Source organism: Asterias amurensis, chromosome 5 (assembly GCF_032118995.1).
Source record: "Asterias amurensis chromosome 5, ASM3211899v1".
In the NCBI taxonomy this organism is placed as follows: Eukaryota; Metazoa; Echinodermata; class Asteroidea; order Forcipulatida; family Asteriidae; genus Asterias; species Asterias amurensis.
Genome location: NC_092652.1, coordinates 3749247 through 3765185, shown reverse-complemented (window position 1 = coordinate 3765185; position 15939 = coordinate 3749247). Strand labels below are relative to the sequence as shown.

The 15939-nt window shown below is 39.3% G+C and overlaps 2 protein-coding genes across 6 annotated transcripts in view; one reads left to right on the top strand and one right to left on the bottom strand.

Annotated features, from left to right (window-relative positions):
• LOC139937084 (hydroxysteroid 11-beta-dehydrogenase 1-like protein) overlaps nt 1–6300 on the bottom strand; it is a 28791-nt gene extending 22491 nt beyond the window's left edge. Inside the window, exons 1-3 of one of the 2 annotated variants that reach the window (XM_071932078.1) lie at nt 5209–6277; nt 2141–2271; nt 1329–1523 (exon numbers count right to left, since the gene is read on the bottom strand). In XM_071932078.1, the coding sequence (XP_071788179.1) occupies nt 1329–1523; nt 2141–2271; nt 5209–5395 (513 nt within the window). In that variant the 5' untranslated portion in view covers nt 5396–6277. Of the gene's footprint in view, nt 1–1328; nt 1524–2140; nt 2272–5208 lie in introns of both variants that reach the window. The other variant, XM_071932077.1, reaches the window with a different exon arrangement.
• Nucleotides 6301–6309: 9 nt separating this feature from the next.
• LOC139937083 (proton-coupled folate transporter-like) lies at nt 6310–13135 on the top strand. Of its 4 annotated transcripts, none has more exons than XM_071932073.1 (6): nt 6310–6550; nt 7885–8863; nt 9978–10112; nt 10891–10974; nt 11323–11491; nt 12643–13135. In XM_071932073.1, the coding sequence occupies exons 1-6, from the start codon at nt 6518–6520 to the stop codon at nt 12791–12793; spliced, it is 1551 nt and encodes a 516-aa protein (XP_071788174.1). In that variant the 5' UTR covers nt 6310–6517; the 3' UTR covers nt 12794–13135. The 4 variants fall into 4 exon arrangements, with proteins under 4 accessions (XP_071788174.1, XP_071788177.1, XP_071788176.1 ...); XM_071932076.1 differs by lacking the exon at nt 6310–6550 and adding an exon at nt 7398–7593; XM_071932075.1 differs by lacking the exon at nt 6310–6550 and adding an exon at nt 7398–7616.
• Nucleotides 13136–15939: the final 2804 nt, after the last annotated feature.

Here is a 15939-nt window from a genome sequence, read left to right as displayed (position 1 = left end):
AAAATAAGAAATCAATCAATCAATTTAAGAAGGATCAAGTGTTGATGGAATGAACATACTCTTCCTGATAACTGGTAAAACAGTAACATATAATTATAGTCTGTCTTTAGCTAAGCGTAACAACTTATCTATGAAGTGTAACTACAAGTAAGATGAAAAAAAACAAGAAGTTCAGAAGGAAGGTAAATAGCTAATAAGAAAAATGTCAATATTGATAAAAATAGAGTTAAGATTGTAACAATATACAATTTGTTAGCATTCACATGTAGACAACAATAAGAAAGCTGTTAGTAAGTGTAAGTAAAGTACAGATTTAAACATCTATTAATTTTGGTTTTTACCCATACACCGATGTGTGGTAGCACTGTATACTCAGTACTTTCCCGAGTCCTGTGAAAACATATCACAGGCATGTTACTCGGGTGGGATTCGAACCCACGACCCTTGCAATTCTAGAGCAGTGTCTTACAAACTAGACTACCGAGGTTGCCCGGCAGCTAGAGGCAGTTCGAATCCTATGTTTTTGGCCGCGGGTACCGCAACGATATAATAGATGTCAAATTTGCATCGGGGATAAAGAATATTAATTTTGGTTTTTACCCATACACCGATGTGTGGTAGCACTGTATACTCAGTACTTTCCCGAGTCCTGTGAAAACATATCACAGGCATGTTACTCGGGTGGGATTCGAACCCACGACCCTTGCAATTCTAGAGCAGTGTCTTACCAACTAGACTACCGAGGTTGCCCGGCAGCTAGAGGCAGTTCGAATCCTATGTTTTAAACATCGATAAAAAATACAGAAGAATATTTACAGATTCAATATTCAGACTCTAGGCCCGACTGTAGTGACTGACATGGAAGCAAGAGGGAGGGGGAGAGGATGGGGGGTTCACTAAATACAAAGATAATAACAACCGAGTTATAAAAGAAAACACCAAGAATGGAACTGGGAAGATAAGATGAATGGGAAGAAACATATCGAAAGTTAATTATTCATTATTAAGAAATCAAAATAAGTGACTGATGCCTTCAATGTAATGCTTAAATCAACAACACTTCAGCAAGATACAAAACAAGAGTGTCAGAACAATCTAAAAAAGTAGTATTGTGGACCAAATTTCAGTCATAATTAAAAACAGATACAAACACAAATGTGAAAACAAAACTTCAGCAAATTTAACAATGAGAGTTCTAGCACCAATCTATAACAATGCAGACCAAATACTAGTAAACTTTTCAAATTTAAATGAATTAAAAACGAATTGTGACAACTTTCAATACAAGTTTTCAGATTTTATTCAAAAACGTGTAAAATATGGCCTACCTGTTTCAACAAGTCCATGTCTCCGGTCCATAATCTCATGTAGTTATTAGTGATGTGATTTAGAATTAGGTGATCCAAACCACCGAATCTTATCTTAGCTTCATCAATCAATCTTACAGTGTCTTCTTGTTTTCCCATATCCAGTGGTAGATAGAGAGCCTCTTGCGCTCCTAACTCCTTGCATTTGGCCACCACCTGTTGGAAAGTTTGACCTCAATTTTATAAAAATAACAATAAAGATTTGTAATGTGCACACATCCACCCTGCTGGGTGTTTAAGACGCAGTAAAACACCACAAACAAACCCAATGAAAGCAGACCCAACAATATAGTGATACTCGTTGAAAACCTGTGACATAAAGTTTTTAGAAGAAACTTGAATGTTGTGGTATAGAGACAGGATCCAAGATGAAGTGGTAGAGAGAGTTCCAGATGCGTGGCACAGCTGAAGAAAAAAGACCTGTCATCTCAGGAGTGTCGAGACTTGGGTTCGATGAGGAGAAGCAGAATTTGAACCTTTCCATGGTGGAAGAATGCAATCTTCATTCCCCTGAAGATGATCAGAGCATACGATTCGAAACGTTGAGTCGTTAACCACAGGTTCTTTTCAGAACCAACATTTCTCAAAAGAGATAATATTCACATGGTGTCGCTGCAAACCTCTCTTACTCAACCACCTGAACTTTGGAATAACTGAATGTAAAACCTCAATTACACTGCATCAAATGTAAGATCTTGCATAATACCTCATATCATTTTCCACCTAAGTATTGCCTAGGATAAAGCAGGCAGCCTAGGAATAAAGTCACTCACCTCTTGTAAAGCACTCTCCCTCCGTGCTGTAATAAGAATCTTGGCACCAAGCTTAGCATACTGGTAAGCAATTTGTTCTCCTATACCGGTACTAGCACCTGTTATTACCACTCTCTTTCCTTTGATGCTTCCTGAGAACAAAAACAAATTATGGGAAAGTCTTTAGTAATTTGCATTGAAACTGAGGACTCTAACAAAATGGATTTATTTTAACAGAGTGAGGATGTCCATGCTTCTCTTTTTTTGTGTACAAAACCAGTGACGACGATGCTGCTTAGAAATAACAGTAGAAATGTTCTTTTCTTGAGGGCATACTCAACAGCATGGACGGGGTTAGGTTGCTAGTGTCACTATCGACAAAGTTCATTGCTCTTTCCTGAGCTGAGAAGTGTTGGTTCTGAAGAAGCGGTGCTTTAACAATAATAAATCCTTTCAGAACAAACGAACCGCAAACCTCTCTTTAGAGTTAGTTTTAATCAAGTTTCCATCATGTAAAGACTAAAGTTTCAAGTAAATTGTACCCTACAACAAAACTAGTAGCTCGAACTAAGAAGAAGAAGCATGGAGCAATAAACTGCTCCATGGTCAGCTGTAGTTGCGATAACGTAACCCTCCTGCCGACGGCGGAACCGGAGGGTTACGAGTCGCTTCAATCGAAAAACGGCGAAATATTTTAGTCAACAGATTTGCTCATTTTTTACCACTTTAAAAAATAATGACACAAATTCTATGAACACGAACGTAATCCTCAATGTCTAATGAATAAGATTCAAAAACACAATTGAGAAAATATTTTGAAAAAAAAGGACAAAAAACTACCAGATTCCGGGAGCGAAACAGTCACAAATTTCCCAGGTTCTATTTTTGAACCTGTCGCTGGTTACCATGCGCAGCCCCAAGCGCTGAACCCAACCGCAGGTACCAGCCGACCGAGCCGCAGCCGAGTTTGACTAAACCATTCTGTAAAAGGGGTGTTACAAGGGGTGCTGCAGTGCGGCAGTGCTTTAAGTGAGTGAACAGCGGGCATAGTAAATGGACAGTGCACAAGCACTGCCGCGCTGCCCTTTTACAGAATGGTTTAGTCTAACAGCAATGATCATCTGGAAGTCACAAAATGGCGACGCGACAGGTTCAAAATAGAACCTGGGACTGTTTCGCTCCGGGATCTGGTAAACTTAAAATACTTTCTCAATAGTGTGTTGAATGTTATTCATTAGATATTGAGGATTAAGGTCGTGTTCTTAGAATTTAAGTCATGATTTTCGAAAGGGAAAAAAACTGAGCAAATCTGTTGACTAGCTGTTGAAATTGTACGTGTTTGACCATTTCGCCGTTTTTCGATTGAAGCGACTCGTAACCCTCCGGCTACGCCGTCGGCAGGAGGGTTACGTTATCGCAACTAGGTCAGCTGAATTGCATGCAACGGAGGACTCAAACCTTGGTTAGGCTACTACTATAGTTGCATGGTACTAAACTACATGTACGTGGTACGTAGCATGGAGGTAAAAATATTTCTACTCCGTGGTCGTACGCTAGTAAGTAGTTCTGCTAGTTGTTTTTGTGGGTGCGTTCGCTAAGCTTCCCTGGGTCGACCCCGATGTGTGGTGGTTTTTTTTTTCAGGACGAACGTGTGCAGATAATTACCCATGTTCGTCCTGGAAAAAACAAACACCACACACCGGGGAAAAATGTCCGTATGGCGCCACCACTTTTTCATTCGATATGAAATAATATATCGTAGGAGGTCCTGTTTTCGAGGTGTCCCTAATATCGTGGCAAATCTTTTACCTCTCTGTGCGCGATGTAAACAGTCCCTAGATAAAAATTGTGTGGTTTTATTTGCCAAGCAAAGAGTCTCCTCTTCTTTGACCAAAACTTAGAAACACGTAATGCTCCACTGGTCATTTGCACTTGTAAATGCAAAAAAGTTGGTATTTTAGGTATTTCTACAAGGTACAAAAATATGTCATAATGTTGAGGCCATAAAAAAATATTTGCCCACCGAAAAAGTTTCATCAAACGCTATTTCAATTCACAATTCATGATGATCAAAATCATGTGACTGAATGTTTTGCTGAGCATTCTTAAAGAAAAATACAGAGGCTTAAAGAAGCCATGTGCCTTATATCATTTTCTAATATTTTTTGAGATTTTTATTTTATAACCCTCGTATCAATACTATTATTTACATTAAAATTTAAACATCAGCTTGTTGACTCAATTATCACTGTTTATTAATACGCTTTATTATAAATATTAAGAAAAAAAGTAGAACAAAAATAAATAGAAATCAGATTTTGAAGCCAGTAATTATTCACACTTTTTATTTTTTTTAATTTTTTTAAATTTTTTGCAAGTTACCATGGTAATTTTAAAAATTTAATAAAAAAATATTTTGAATAAAATGAAGGCAACTGCTGGCTATACAGTCATACACAGAGTCTCAAAGAACACTTGTAGTCACTGCAGATGTTTCTTCCATGTATGGCTTCACCGGGAAACCATACTTTCTTGTTTGCCGTGAAAATAGGAAAAACTCAAAACAAATGGGGCCAGTTGAAGTCATCCAAGATCGGTGTGTGGTGTGAACATTTCAATGTCCATCAAGTTTTAATATATGTTTGCATACTTCGTATTAACAAATGAAGATAATTAGGGCATCGGTTGATATATTGCATCATTATTTTTTTCCCAATTCAAAGAAAAAGGCATAATAGCGTGATAACTGGTAAGCAGAGGATAGTATCTAATTTACCCCAATAAGATATCCCTTGGAAAAGTTTCCGTATGGCGCCACCACTTTTTCATTCGAAATAAAATATGATAGTATCTAATTTACCTGATTGATATATCCCTTTTTGTAAAAATGAGTGAAAAAGTGGTGGCGCCATATGGAAAGTTATCCTATCCCTTTTTGTAAAAATGAGTGAAAAAGTGGTGGCGCCATACGGAAAGTTATCCCACACCGGGGTCGACCCAGGGAAGCTAAACGAACGCACCCATAGTTTATGTAGTTATAGTACAAACATTTCATAACATGGTGGTCTAGAAATAACAAAGAATCAAACCTGGGTCAAAACGATCAAATAGCTGAAATCCAATGTAGCAAGCAAGGATCAAAACCACGTACTTTGTGAGGCCCATGACTTGCACTTCCTCTAGGTTCCAAAATCCGCTGCAATTACAGACGCACAGCTGAACATAAGTGACACCGATGACACCCACCCACCAGCAACATGCAAGGTGTTGCAACATGCAATGTACTGGTGGTATTTTGAATGTGTGTTTAGAAGTTAATTGAGTGCAATGTCCGTAACACGCGTACGGACAGGTGTATGGGATGTCGTCTGGGTTCCCAGTCCTCCTCAAAAGGCACAGACTGATTTTCAAGCTCTAGCTGTTGAGGGCGCTCGCACTGGACATTCTCATGGGCTTCCTCGCAATTTTCTTTTCTGTGCAACGACGTTGCTACTATCGTGCTTTTCAACGGGGAACTGTTTTTCTTCTAAATCGATTCAAAAATGGAATCCTTAAAAAACACAATCCGAAAAATTGTTGAGGATGCCAACAATTAAAAAGTTTATTCTCACACTTGTTACTATGTGTATGGGTGAAACAGGGCCTACTACAGATATTTGTAGAAAACTATTCAGAAAGAATTGTGGTGTATACTCCTCGATCTAAATTCATCGATAGAAAACACCGATGCAAAAGACTGATCGATTTAAAACCGATCGTTGATAGGACTTAAATGCCCATTTGACCCTACATGGACTAAAACGATATTGCTATATCGACCGAAGTGAAAGCGAAAGATCGTTGGTGCGATTTTATAGCAAACAGTTACAAACGCTTTTCAAAGACCAACTCGGCCGATCCAAGGCAACGTGTTCCTAACGCATTCCTGCGTGAAAGTTTAGCGATGAATCGGCTGCTGGCTTTGGTAATCTCCTTTCAACCCACTAGAGTCTCTTCATCCTGAACCATGGGTAGGCCTACACTACTGAACAATAATTGCTAAGTCGATACACACTTCACTGCGGAAGCAAAGAGCGTTGCAAGGCTAAACTTTTCATCACATAGTCGTACAGCCACAACACAACAGAACTTTCACGCGACACGAAGCGGGGTCATGTCATCATGAGGGTGGAAAAATGTAACAAAATTACCCTGTCTGGTGTAAACACCATGGCGATCATTTCAATCATGGGTTGTTGGGTTGTTTAAGATCCATGTTCCAACACAGCCCCAGATTCTGGTTAACTGGTTCATCCATGATGTAACAATGGAGGCTATTTCTACCACCATGATGTAACCAACATGATGAACGATCGTTGAAACTTTCTTTACCAGAGTAGCCAAATCCTAGGCAGCATCATGAGCCACGTATCTTCATATCATTCCATCATGGTAAGTACTCTGTACACTAGAGGTCATTGTCTAAAATTAGTGCTGATGACGTATGCCAGTGTGCCAGTGTCAATTATGGGCAAAAAGACGATTGTGTGTATGTACATGTGTGTATGACCATGGAGGTCTATAATTGCTACCTCCATGGATGTACATGGTCGAGGCTGATCACTGTATAATCTTTACAACATGGTGGTTAAAGTTTTACCGTTGAACGAAAACAGCGTCTTTCATTCTCTAAAACACTACCTATCAGCGGCGTAAAGGATACAATTATATTGGGGGTGGGTGGGGCACAAGGGGGGGGGGTGGGGGTGGGGTGGTGCGCGATTTCGTCTAGGGGGGCACTTCTGTTCAAGTGTAGTTTGCCGGTTGCCCCTTCCTTCAAAACAAGCCCATGCCAGCAACCGGGGGTGGGGGTGGTAACAACTTAGACACAATTTCCTTCGAAATCACGGCGGACACAAACAATATTTCTCAAATTTTTGCAAAGTCTTAACTCTCAACCTTTCTGAAAATCCAGGGTTTCGGAAATTAACTCACAGTTGCACTAATTACATTACTCCACAGTGAAAGTGTCAAGTTGAAATTGCCCATTAATTAATGGTCGTAGTACATACTAGTTTTTGGATGGCGTCCAATGTGTCACATGACAGTCTTGTGACATTGATCATGTGCACTTTGCACTTCCTGATTGCATGAGAAGCGAGTTTGTGGTGTCAGAGATGTTGACATCAAGTTGAAGTGTTGTTGGACTTATTCAAACAAATAAAACAAACAAAATCAATATCTATGTTAATCTCGAACTTGAATCCAATACAGGTATATAATAATCTATTATAATTAAAGCCATTGGACATTTTCGGTAAACCTTATTGTCCAAAGGCCCACACTTCGTGTATCACAACTGATATAAAAAATAACAAACCTGTAGAAATTTAGGCTCAATCGGTCATCGGAGTCGGGAGAAAATAACGGGGAAAACCCACCCTTGTTTATTCCGCACGTTTCGCCGTGTCATGACATGTGTTTAAAATAAATCCGTAATTCTCGACAACGAGAATTGGTAATTGTTTTAATGTTTTCTCGAAAAGTAAAGCATTTCATGGAATAATATTTCAAGAGAAGTCTTTCACCATTACCTTCTGTAAACCCTGTAAGTTATTTGTAAATCTGTGAACTTTTGTTTTCTGTTCCGAAAGTGTATAATGGCTTTAACATTACATTTGTTTACGAGACGGTGGTTGTTATTCTGTCCGTGGTCTACAGAGCCAATAAGGCAATGAAACTGCAACAAGTGTTTCTAAACTCAGTTTTTGATCTCTAACTTGCAGGATTCAGTCGAGTTCAGCATGGCTTCAACTGAGTCCCCTGAGACGTATAAAATGCACCGCAACCACGGTCGTGCATCCAGTCGATGGATCACAGTGGAACCCATACTTATCCTCATCAACTTCGTTCAAGGAGCTCTTGTTACTTTAAGATCCCAATACATCGAGCATCGTCTTGCTAAGGAGAAGAACTACACCATCCCATCTGGTATGAACAGTTGTGCACATCTTGAAGACCCTACGGACAAGTGGATTGAAGGCCAGACAGCTTTATGGGTCACACTCATGAAAGATACCTCCGTGTTTCCGCCGATAGTTGTTGCTCTTGTCCTCGGTGCTGCGAGTGATTTCGTCGGGCGGAGACCGATGTTCATCGTGAATGCAACCGGTCATTTCCTAGCGTCTGGTCTTTTTCTCTGTATCGCTATATTCGAGTTGGATCTTTGGTTGTTGATAGTGGGAGAGGTCATCTTGGGCGTGGCTGGTGATGCAGTCTTTGCTGCTATAATAGCAGAGGCGTACGTAGCTGATATCTACACGGGTAACTCGCGGGCCTTCAGGTTGGTTGTAGTGGACGGGCTGATCCAGTTCTCATTCGGTGTGATACAGTTCGCCATTGGTGAGACTCTTCAAAACACCGGGAACAACTTCGTTATTGTCTACGCTATCACAGTTGCGGTGGCCTTTGTGAATTTACTTTATACCATCATCCCTGGTTTGGTGTTAGAGACTGTTAAACGTCGACCATTCCCTAACAATGTACCAAAAGACATTTTAAAGAACATCGTATCCCTTTTCGATAAAGCTCATGCTGGTCGTAGGTGGCGTTTAGTTTTGCTCTTAATTAATGCTTGTCTGTGGACAGTTATCTTTGAAGCTGCGCCAGGTAATGTCATCATTTATGGACTGTCTCCACCTTTTTGTTGGATGCCTGACACTGTTGGAGCATACGGTGCGATCAGCAACGCACTACCCGCTGTTGGTAAGTGTCTTGACTACAAGTCCTCCAGAATACCATCAGCTATATTCTTAGCATAAATACTACATAAATATCTACAAAACATAATTGAAATTTACTTAATCAAAACAAAAACAAACATTCTAAATGTTAAAGTTAATTATGAAAAATAACAAGTTCTTATAACGCTTATTAAAATAACCGTATGAATGCGCTTTACATGAGTGCCCTGCCGTCGATTTCACCGAACTCTTCCTAACTTAGGATTAGTCTTAGGACTTGGGACAAGTCCCAGCCTTGCTCTAACATGTAAACCCTTAAAGACAATGGACACTATTGGTAATTGTCAAAGACTAGTCTTCACAGTTGGTGTATCACAACATATGCATAAAACGACAAACCTGTGAACATTTGAGCTCAATCGGTCGTCGAAGTTGCGAGATTAATGAAAGAAAAAGACACCCTTGTCACACCATGGTCACACGAAGTTGTGTGCTTTCAGACGCTTGGTTTCGAGACCTCAAATTCTAAATCTGAGGTCTCGAAATCAAATTCGTGGAAAATTACTTCTTCCTCGAAAACTACGTCACTTCAGAGGGAGCTGTTTCTCACATTGTTTTATACTATCAACCTCTCCCCATTACTCGTAATCAAGATAGGTTGTATGATAATAATTATTTTGAGTAATTACCAATAGTGTCCACTGCCTTTAAGGTTACTCGTCCTTACTCGCGATAGGATTTATCCTAGCGTTTCGTGAAATCGGCTGCTGGTCACTATGGGCAAATATCATCCCTGCAATCTTTCTCAGCTCCCTGTGGAGTATCCAGCCACAGTGATGATCCAAAGGCTTTTTTATACACAATATCAACCTGTACCCTCGCAGGTGCCCATTTTATACCCCTCGGTGAAGAGAAGAAATGTTTAGTAAAGTACTTTGCTCAGGGACACAGGTGCCATGACCCTATAGATTTCGAACCCACACCCCGATGACGTAACCACTAGAACTTGAATTCGAAACTCTAAACCACTCGGCTGACAACCTAAATTAACCACAGTGTAAATGACTCAGTGGCTCAGCGATCATAAATGCAAATTTTCTTTTTGTTTTTACCATACTTTCTTTTCTCCATAACAGTCGCCATCTTGGCCATGCCCTTATTTGGTTTATGCATCTCCGTGTACTGGATGGTGTACATCGGGTTCTTATCCGGAATTGGATATTTACTGACCACCGCCTTTGCTCCAACAACCCTCTGGTTAGCCTACATAGGTAAGATGCGCCCTCTTGGGTAGACTTGGTGCAAGACGCTTCTCTTTTCCCTTTCACGCACACCGCGGCCAATTCACCAACCGCACCGACGCACCTGACTTAGTCAGGTGTGTCGGTGCGGGCGCTGTCGGTGAATTGGCCGCGGTGTGCGTGAAAGGGAAACGAGAAACGTCTTGCACCAAGACTACCTCTTGGGTTTCATGAAGGTACTTTATTTAACAAGATAAAACGAGAAAAAATTACTGGCTGTCCTGAAAACTACGAAAAGAACGTGGTAGAAAAGAGGTTTAAATATCTATTGGTTCTACACTTCAGACTTTTTACCTTCCTATACCAGACTGGTAGACTGAAATTGCTTGGTTATAGAAAAAAAAACCCGCTCAAATCCGTCACTCAGTGACGCTCATGGCACTAGTACATTATTACCCCCTGTTCACTGGGCCATTATATTTCATTCCTTAACACCATCTCACCTCCCTTGGGAGTAAACTGCCTGTGCTGCCAAATATGTAAAATCAATCACAAGAACCATCCATGCCATCACATCAGGTACACAACCGTGGAGTTTATCTGGTAAGACTGCTGCCACCAAGCGTCACAAAAGTCTCCCATTCGATTCTCAAACCAATCGGTCATGACACCCCATTTTATTTTTTGCCCTGTTATTGTTTGCGTTTGTGTGAGGTTTGTTGATTGTTTGTTCATAACTTAGATACCAAATAATTATTGGTTTTTAACTCTTATCAGTTATTAATATTGTTTAATATTATCCAAATAGCGCCAGTGATTGGGATGTTTCTACTTCTACCTCTGCCGATAATTAAAAGCAAGTTATCTGAGCAAGTCGACGATTCTGAACAAGGTATACATGCTTCGTACGAAGAAAAATCAAACTTTATCCTATAACCAATTTAAAGGCATTGGACACGTTTGGTATTTACTCAAATTTTTTATTAGCATAACAACTTACTCTGGAGTAACGTAGTGTTTGAATCTGAAAAAGACTTCAGGCCTGAAGCCTTTCTCAGGCATCTGAAAGCACACCAGTTATTGTGCGAACAAGGGTGTTTTTTTGTTGAGTGAGATACACCAAGTGAGAATACTGGTCTTTGACAAAATTACCAAACATGTCCAGTGTATTTAAGGCTTATTCTTACGGTTTCAAACGCAACCTTTACACTTAACACTTTGCATCTTTCTTTTTGAGCAGGAGCTGTATTTGGGTGTCTTGCAGTTGTCATCAGCTTGGCTAGATTTGTCTCACCTCTTCTACTCAATGGAGTCTTAAGATATGAAATCGATAAAACCCATAACTCTCACCCTGTAGTGACGTATTTCATGGCTTCTGCAATTCTACTTCTTCCGATGGGAATTAACATGTAAGTCTATATATCAACTTCAGTTCAACTTCCGAGCAAGTGTAATTTGTCTTTGAATAAAGTCTCGCACACGACTGTTAAATTATCGACGATAGTACACGATTACGATGCTGTGATACGATCATATATACCAGTTACACGAGGAAAAAAAAATGGTTGCCAATAAAACGTTTTAGCGCCCTCTGTCCGATTAGAGACGAATTATTTGTTTACCCGTTCATCCACAACTCAATCACTAAAATAGTAAGATTTTATAAAGCGGACTTGATATGTACAGTTATCAGAATCGAATTAGCCAGTTTGTTCTGAGAAGACGGTGATTGTGCTGTTGTGTAACTTACAACATAAACAAAACATCAGTTTGTATAAGAACGATCACTTGACTTCTTCTCTTGATTTATTAAATATTGTTTGTTCATTCACCCGTCCTGTCATACTCTGTGTAAAGAGCGTGGAGAAAGGTTAGCACACTATGTTCTGTGTGCACGCCCTCTATGTCAGCCGTTGACCTACCGTACTACAGTGTATATCATTATCATGTGACATACCTGTATGGCAAAATTAACCAGACTTTCTTCCACCATGGACTAACTAATAGGAAATGAAATAAAACTAAAATGGAAGCACGCGTGAATTGTCTTAACTTCAGGGAAACTGAGTACAGACAAACTTGAAATATACTTCAATTACTATCAAACTACATTCCTATAAAGGCAATGGACACTATTGGTAATTACTCAAAATACTTATTAGCATAAAACCTTTCTTGATTATGAGTAATGGGGAGCTATGGTATAAAACATTGTGAGAAACGGCTCCCTCTTAAGTGCCATAGTTTTCGAGAAAGAATGTAATTTTCCACGAATTTGATTTCGAGACCTCAGATTTAGAACTTGAGGTCTCGAAATCAACCATCTAAATGCACACAACTTCGTGTGACTAGGGTGTTTTTTCTTTCATTATTATCTCGCAAGTTCGATGACCGATTGAGCTCAAATTTTCACAGGTTTGTTATTTTATGCATATGTTGAGATACACCAACTGTGAGGGCTAGTCTTTGATAATTACCAATAGTGTCCACCGCCTATAAGTAATTTAAAATCATTATATTAATTTATTTAACTGTCTAATCTCTTCGTTATACTATGCAGGATACTGCATATATTTCAACCCAAGAAGAGGTATGTGTGTCTTGATGATGTAAACGCCGTACTTTCGCCAGACAATGGGAATAAGGTCGACGCATGCGCAGATGAAACAGATGCCAGACAATCCTTGCTACCAAAACAACACGATAGTTAGGCCTAGGCTGTGTCAAAAAAATTGTTGTGTCTGCGGCTGTTGCTAAGTGTGTTACTAATGGTAATTAAGCCATTCAAGCCATAATCAGCCTCTGGTAATCAAGTCATAGCCACTTCAGTAGTTAAGCCAATAGCCACATCGGCCAATGGTTATCAAGCCGTAGCCACATCAGCCAATGGTAATCAAGCCATAGCCCCATCAGCCAATGGTAATCAAGCCATAACCCCATCAGCCAATGGTAATCAAGCCATAGCCCCATCAGCCAATGGTAATCAAGCCATAGCCCCATCAGCCAATGGTAATCAAGCCATAGCCACATCAGCCAATGGTTATCAAGCCGAGCAACAACCAGGCAATTTAGACACAAAGGCCGAATTGACGCTACAGCTAGATTTCCGCGTCATCATGCGTTGGGGTCAGGACGTCATTATAGCACACCCTTAGCAACAGCCGTAGCCGTCCGCAGTTGTGACGTCAATTCGGATACGGCCATAGAGTCATACAACATCATCATGACGTCATCAGACGAGACCAGGGTCCCCTCAAACAAGTCAGAAATAGTTTATTTTGGGGAGTTTCGGGATCACGAATAATTTGAGCCTTAAAATGAATAGAGGTTTAGTGATAGTCTACTTCAATTAGACACTATGAGTGGGCCTTATAATATGTGCATATTAATTAATTTATTTACATGTATTCTTTTTGAAGAGGCCAGACCTTGTACAAATACAAGCTTATAGGCTTCTTGTCTGTGACATCCCCATACTATTATTAATTCTGATCAGTAGTTTTCCCTTATACTGTACTGCCTTATTGGTATGGAAATAAACCTGAAACCTGAAACCTACTAAAAAGCATTTATATTTTCGATAAAATAATTACCCCCCCCCAATCAAAGAAAAACAACAAAAAGGAAAAACAAACAAACAACAAAATGCTTTGTATATTAATTGGTCGCCGATTATAGCACAGTGCTGAATTTGTCTAATTAATGTATAATGATAATGAACAATTAGCCCGTAACTGATAATACACAAGCCAGACACTATTATAGCTTACACGAGGTAGATTTTACGCTGCAACTGGCAAACACGTTTCCATAATTTGCTGACCAATTTACCAATAAATAACATTACAAAGGGAAACCTTTAGATAATACTTCATCACAACCTGATTGCTATCACCCCTTATGGTGATGGAACGACCTTCAGTTTAGGTGGAATCCTCTTTCCTTTCTAGATATTCAGCTGGCACAAATTGTTATCTCCATTATGTTGAAGAAGAAAAGAGGAATGGTATTGTACTTGATTGCATTCTTGCCTCGATATTAAGGAGGAAGTAATCTTCTTTATTTGGTGCAATTGGTCAACTCAAAATGGTTTCACCCGTAAGAGAGAGCGAAGAAGAAAGAAAATAATATAATCGGTTTATAATACGCGTGGCATGATTATACAACTATTCTATGATGAAGGGAATAATTTATAATTTCTTGCTCCTAATAATTTAACATTTATTTGTTTGTGTTCATGCAAATAACGTTACTAATTAATAATAGTTATAATGTTTGACTCTAGGTGACATTCTGAAATTTTATGCTTGTTTTGTGAGGTTTTTTCAAGACAACATGAATAAATTATTGAAGTCAATAGAGGTAATTTCCTACATCTGTGCCTCACCAGTGTCCCATTATAACCTCTCAGACATAGTTGTTTCGCTCCTGCACTGTCGCACAAAGTGTCATATTTTCCAAAACGCAAACAAATACATGTGTACAGCCGTACTTTTAAAGGCACGGACACTATTGGTAGTTACTCAAAATAAATGTTGGCATAAGACCTTACTTTGTAACGAGCAATGGAGAGCTGTTGGTGTAGTATACAACGTTAATTGAGAGAAACGGCTTCCTCTGAAGTAACGTAGTTTTTGAGACAAAGTAAACTCCTCACTAAAATATTAAAAGACTTCGGGCCTAAATCCCCTTTATTAGGCATCTGAAAGCACACAAATTTGTGCACCAAGGGTGTATTTTTTCTTTCATTATTCTCTTGCAACTTCGATGACCAATTGTATCAAAGTTTTCACAGATTTGTTATTTTATGTGAGAATACTGGTCTTTGACAATTATCAAATGTGTCCAGTGCATTTAATGCAATATTATTAATGAGGCAATTATGATAATGTTTGATCCCAACGTGTACGGATGCTAAGGCAATACTACTTATCAATCAGTATTATGATGTCATTGTTTCAGAAACGTGCTCAATATGCCATACCGCATAGTATCTTTCGATTCGGCTTGACTAGTTTCAAAATAAAAATTGAATTAAAGAAAAACTACTGTGCTCTCGTTTTTGTCAATAATTTAATTTGTGTTTTCCCCTTTCTTTATGGATTTCATCAAATGGTCGTGATCGTTACTTAGAGCTGTAATTTGAAATTATGCCAGTATGGCTGAGGTTACTAATAATGCAAGATCCAAAGAGAGAAGTTTTAAAATCAAGTGTAAGGGTCTTGCCACATGAAATTTTTACAGGCAGCTTGGGAGGCAACCAACGGCAGTGCTGCATGCCACAAGACCACTTTGGTAGCATCGGTACTTTCTCTAACAATATTTTACGATTCACAGGAATAATATATAAATATTCAAAATGTGAATGCATTCTGGAACTTTGCCTGGAACTGGTTGCCTGTAAATTGCCTCGTGTGACATGGCCCAAAATGTCATAGAGCTGATCAGATTACCGGCAAAGTTTGTGCTTACTGGTCTTTTAAAACGTATTCCTGTACAAGGCAATGGATTCTTAAAGTGCAGGGGTTCATCGCCTGAACCAACGACCGGTTGTTTTTATTTTACCAATCCTTCATCGTGTGGTTAAGTTCGAAATTCGGAACGGTCGCCAAAGAGTTCCGGGAAAAGTTTTTAAATAATAATAACTTTTTTCCTTCTAAGATTTCGAAAGGTTAATTAATTGATTCAAAGCCCGGTGCTATCTGCAGAAAACAATTAAGGGAGAAAATGGTTGAAGTAATTATTAGGAATGGGGACACTCAACATTCACACGAAAGGATCAGAAAGATAATGATTGGGAATAAAAGAAAGAAAGAAAGAAATCCCCGACTCAGAACTCTCTTGTTGACAACTGTTG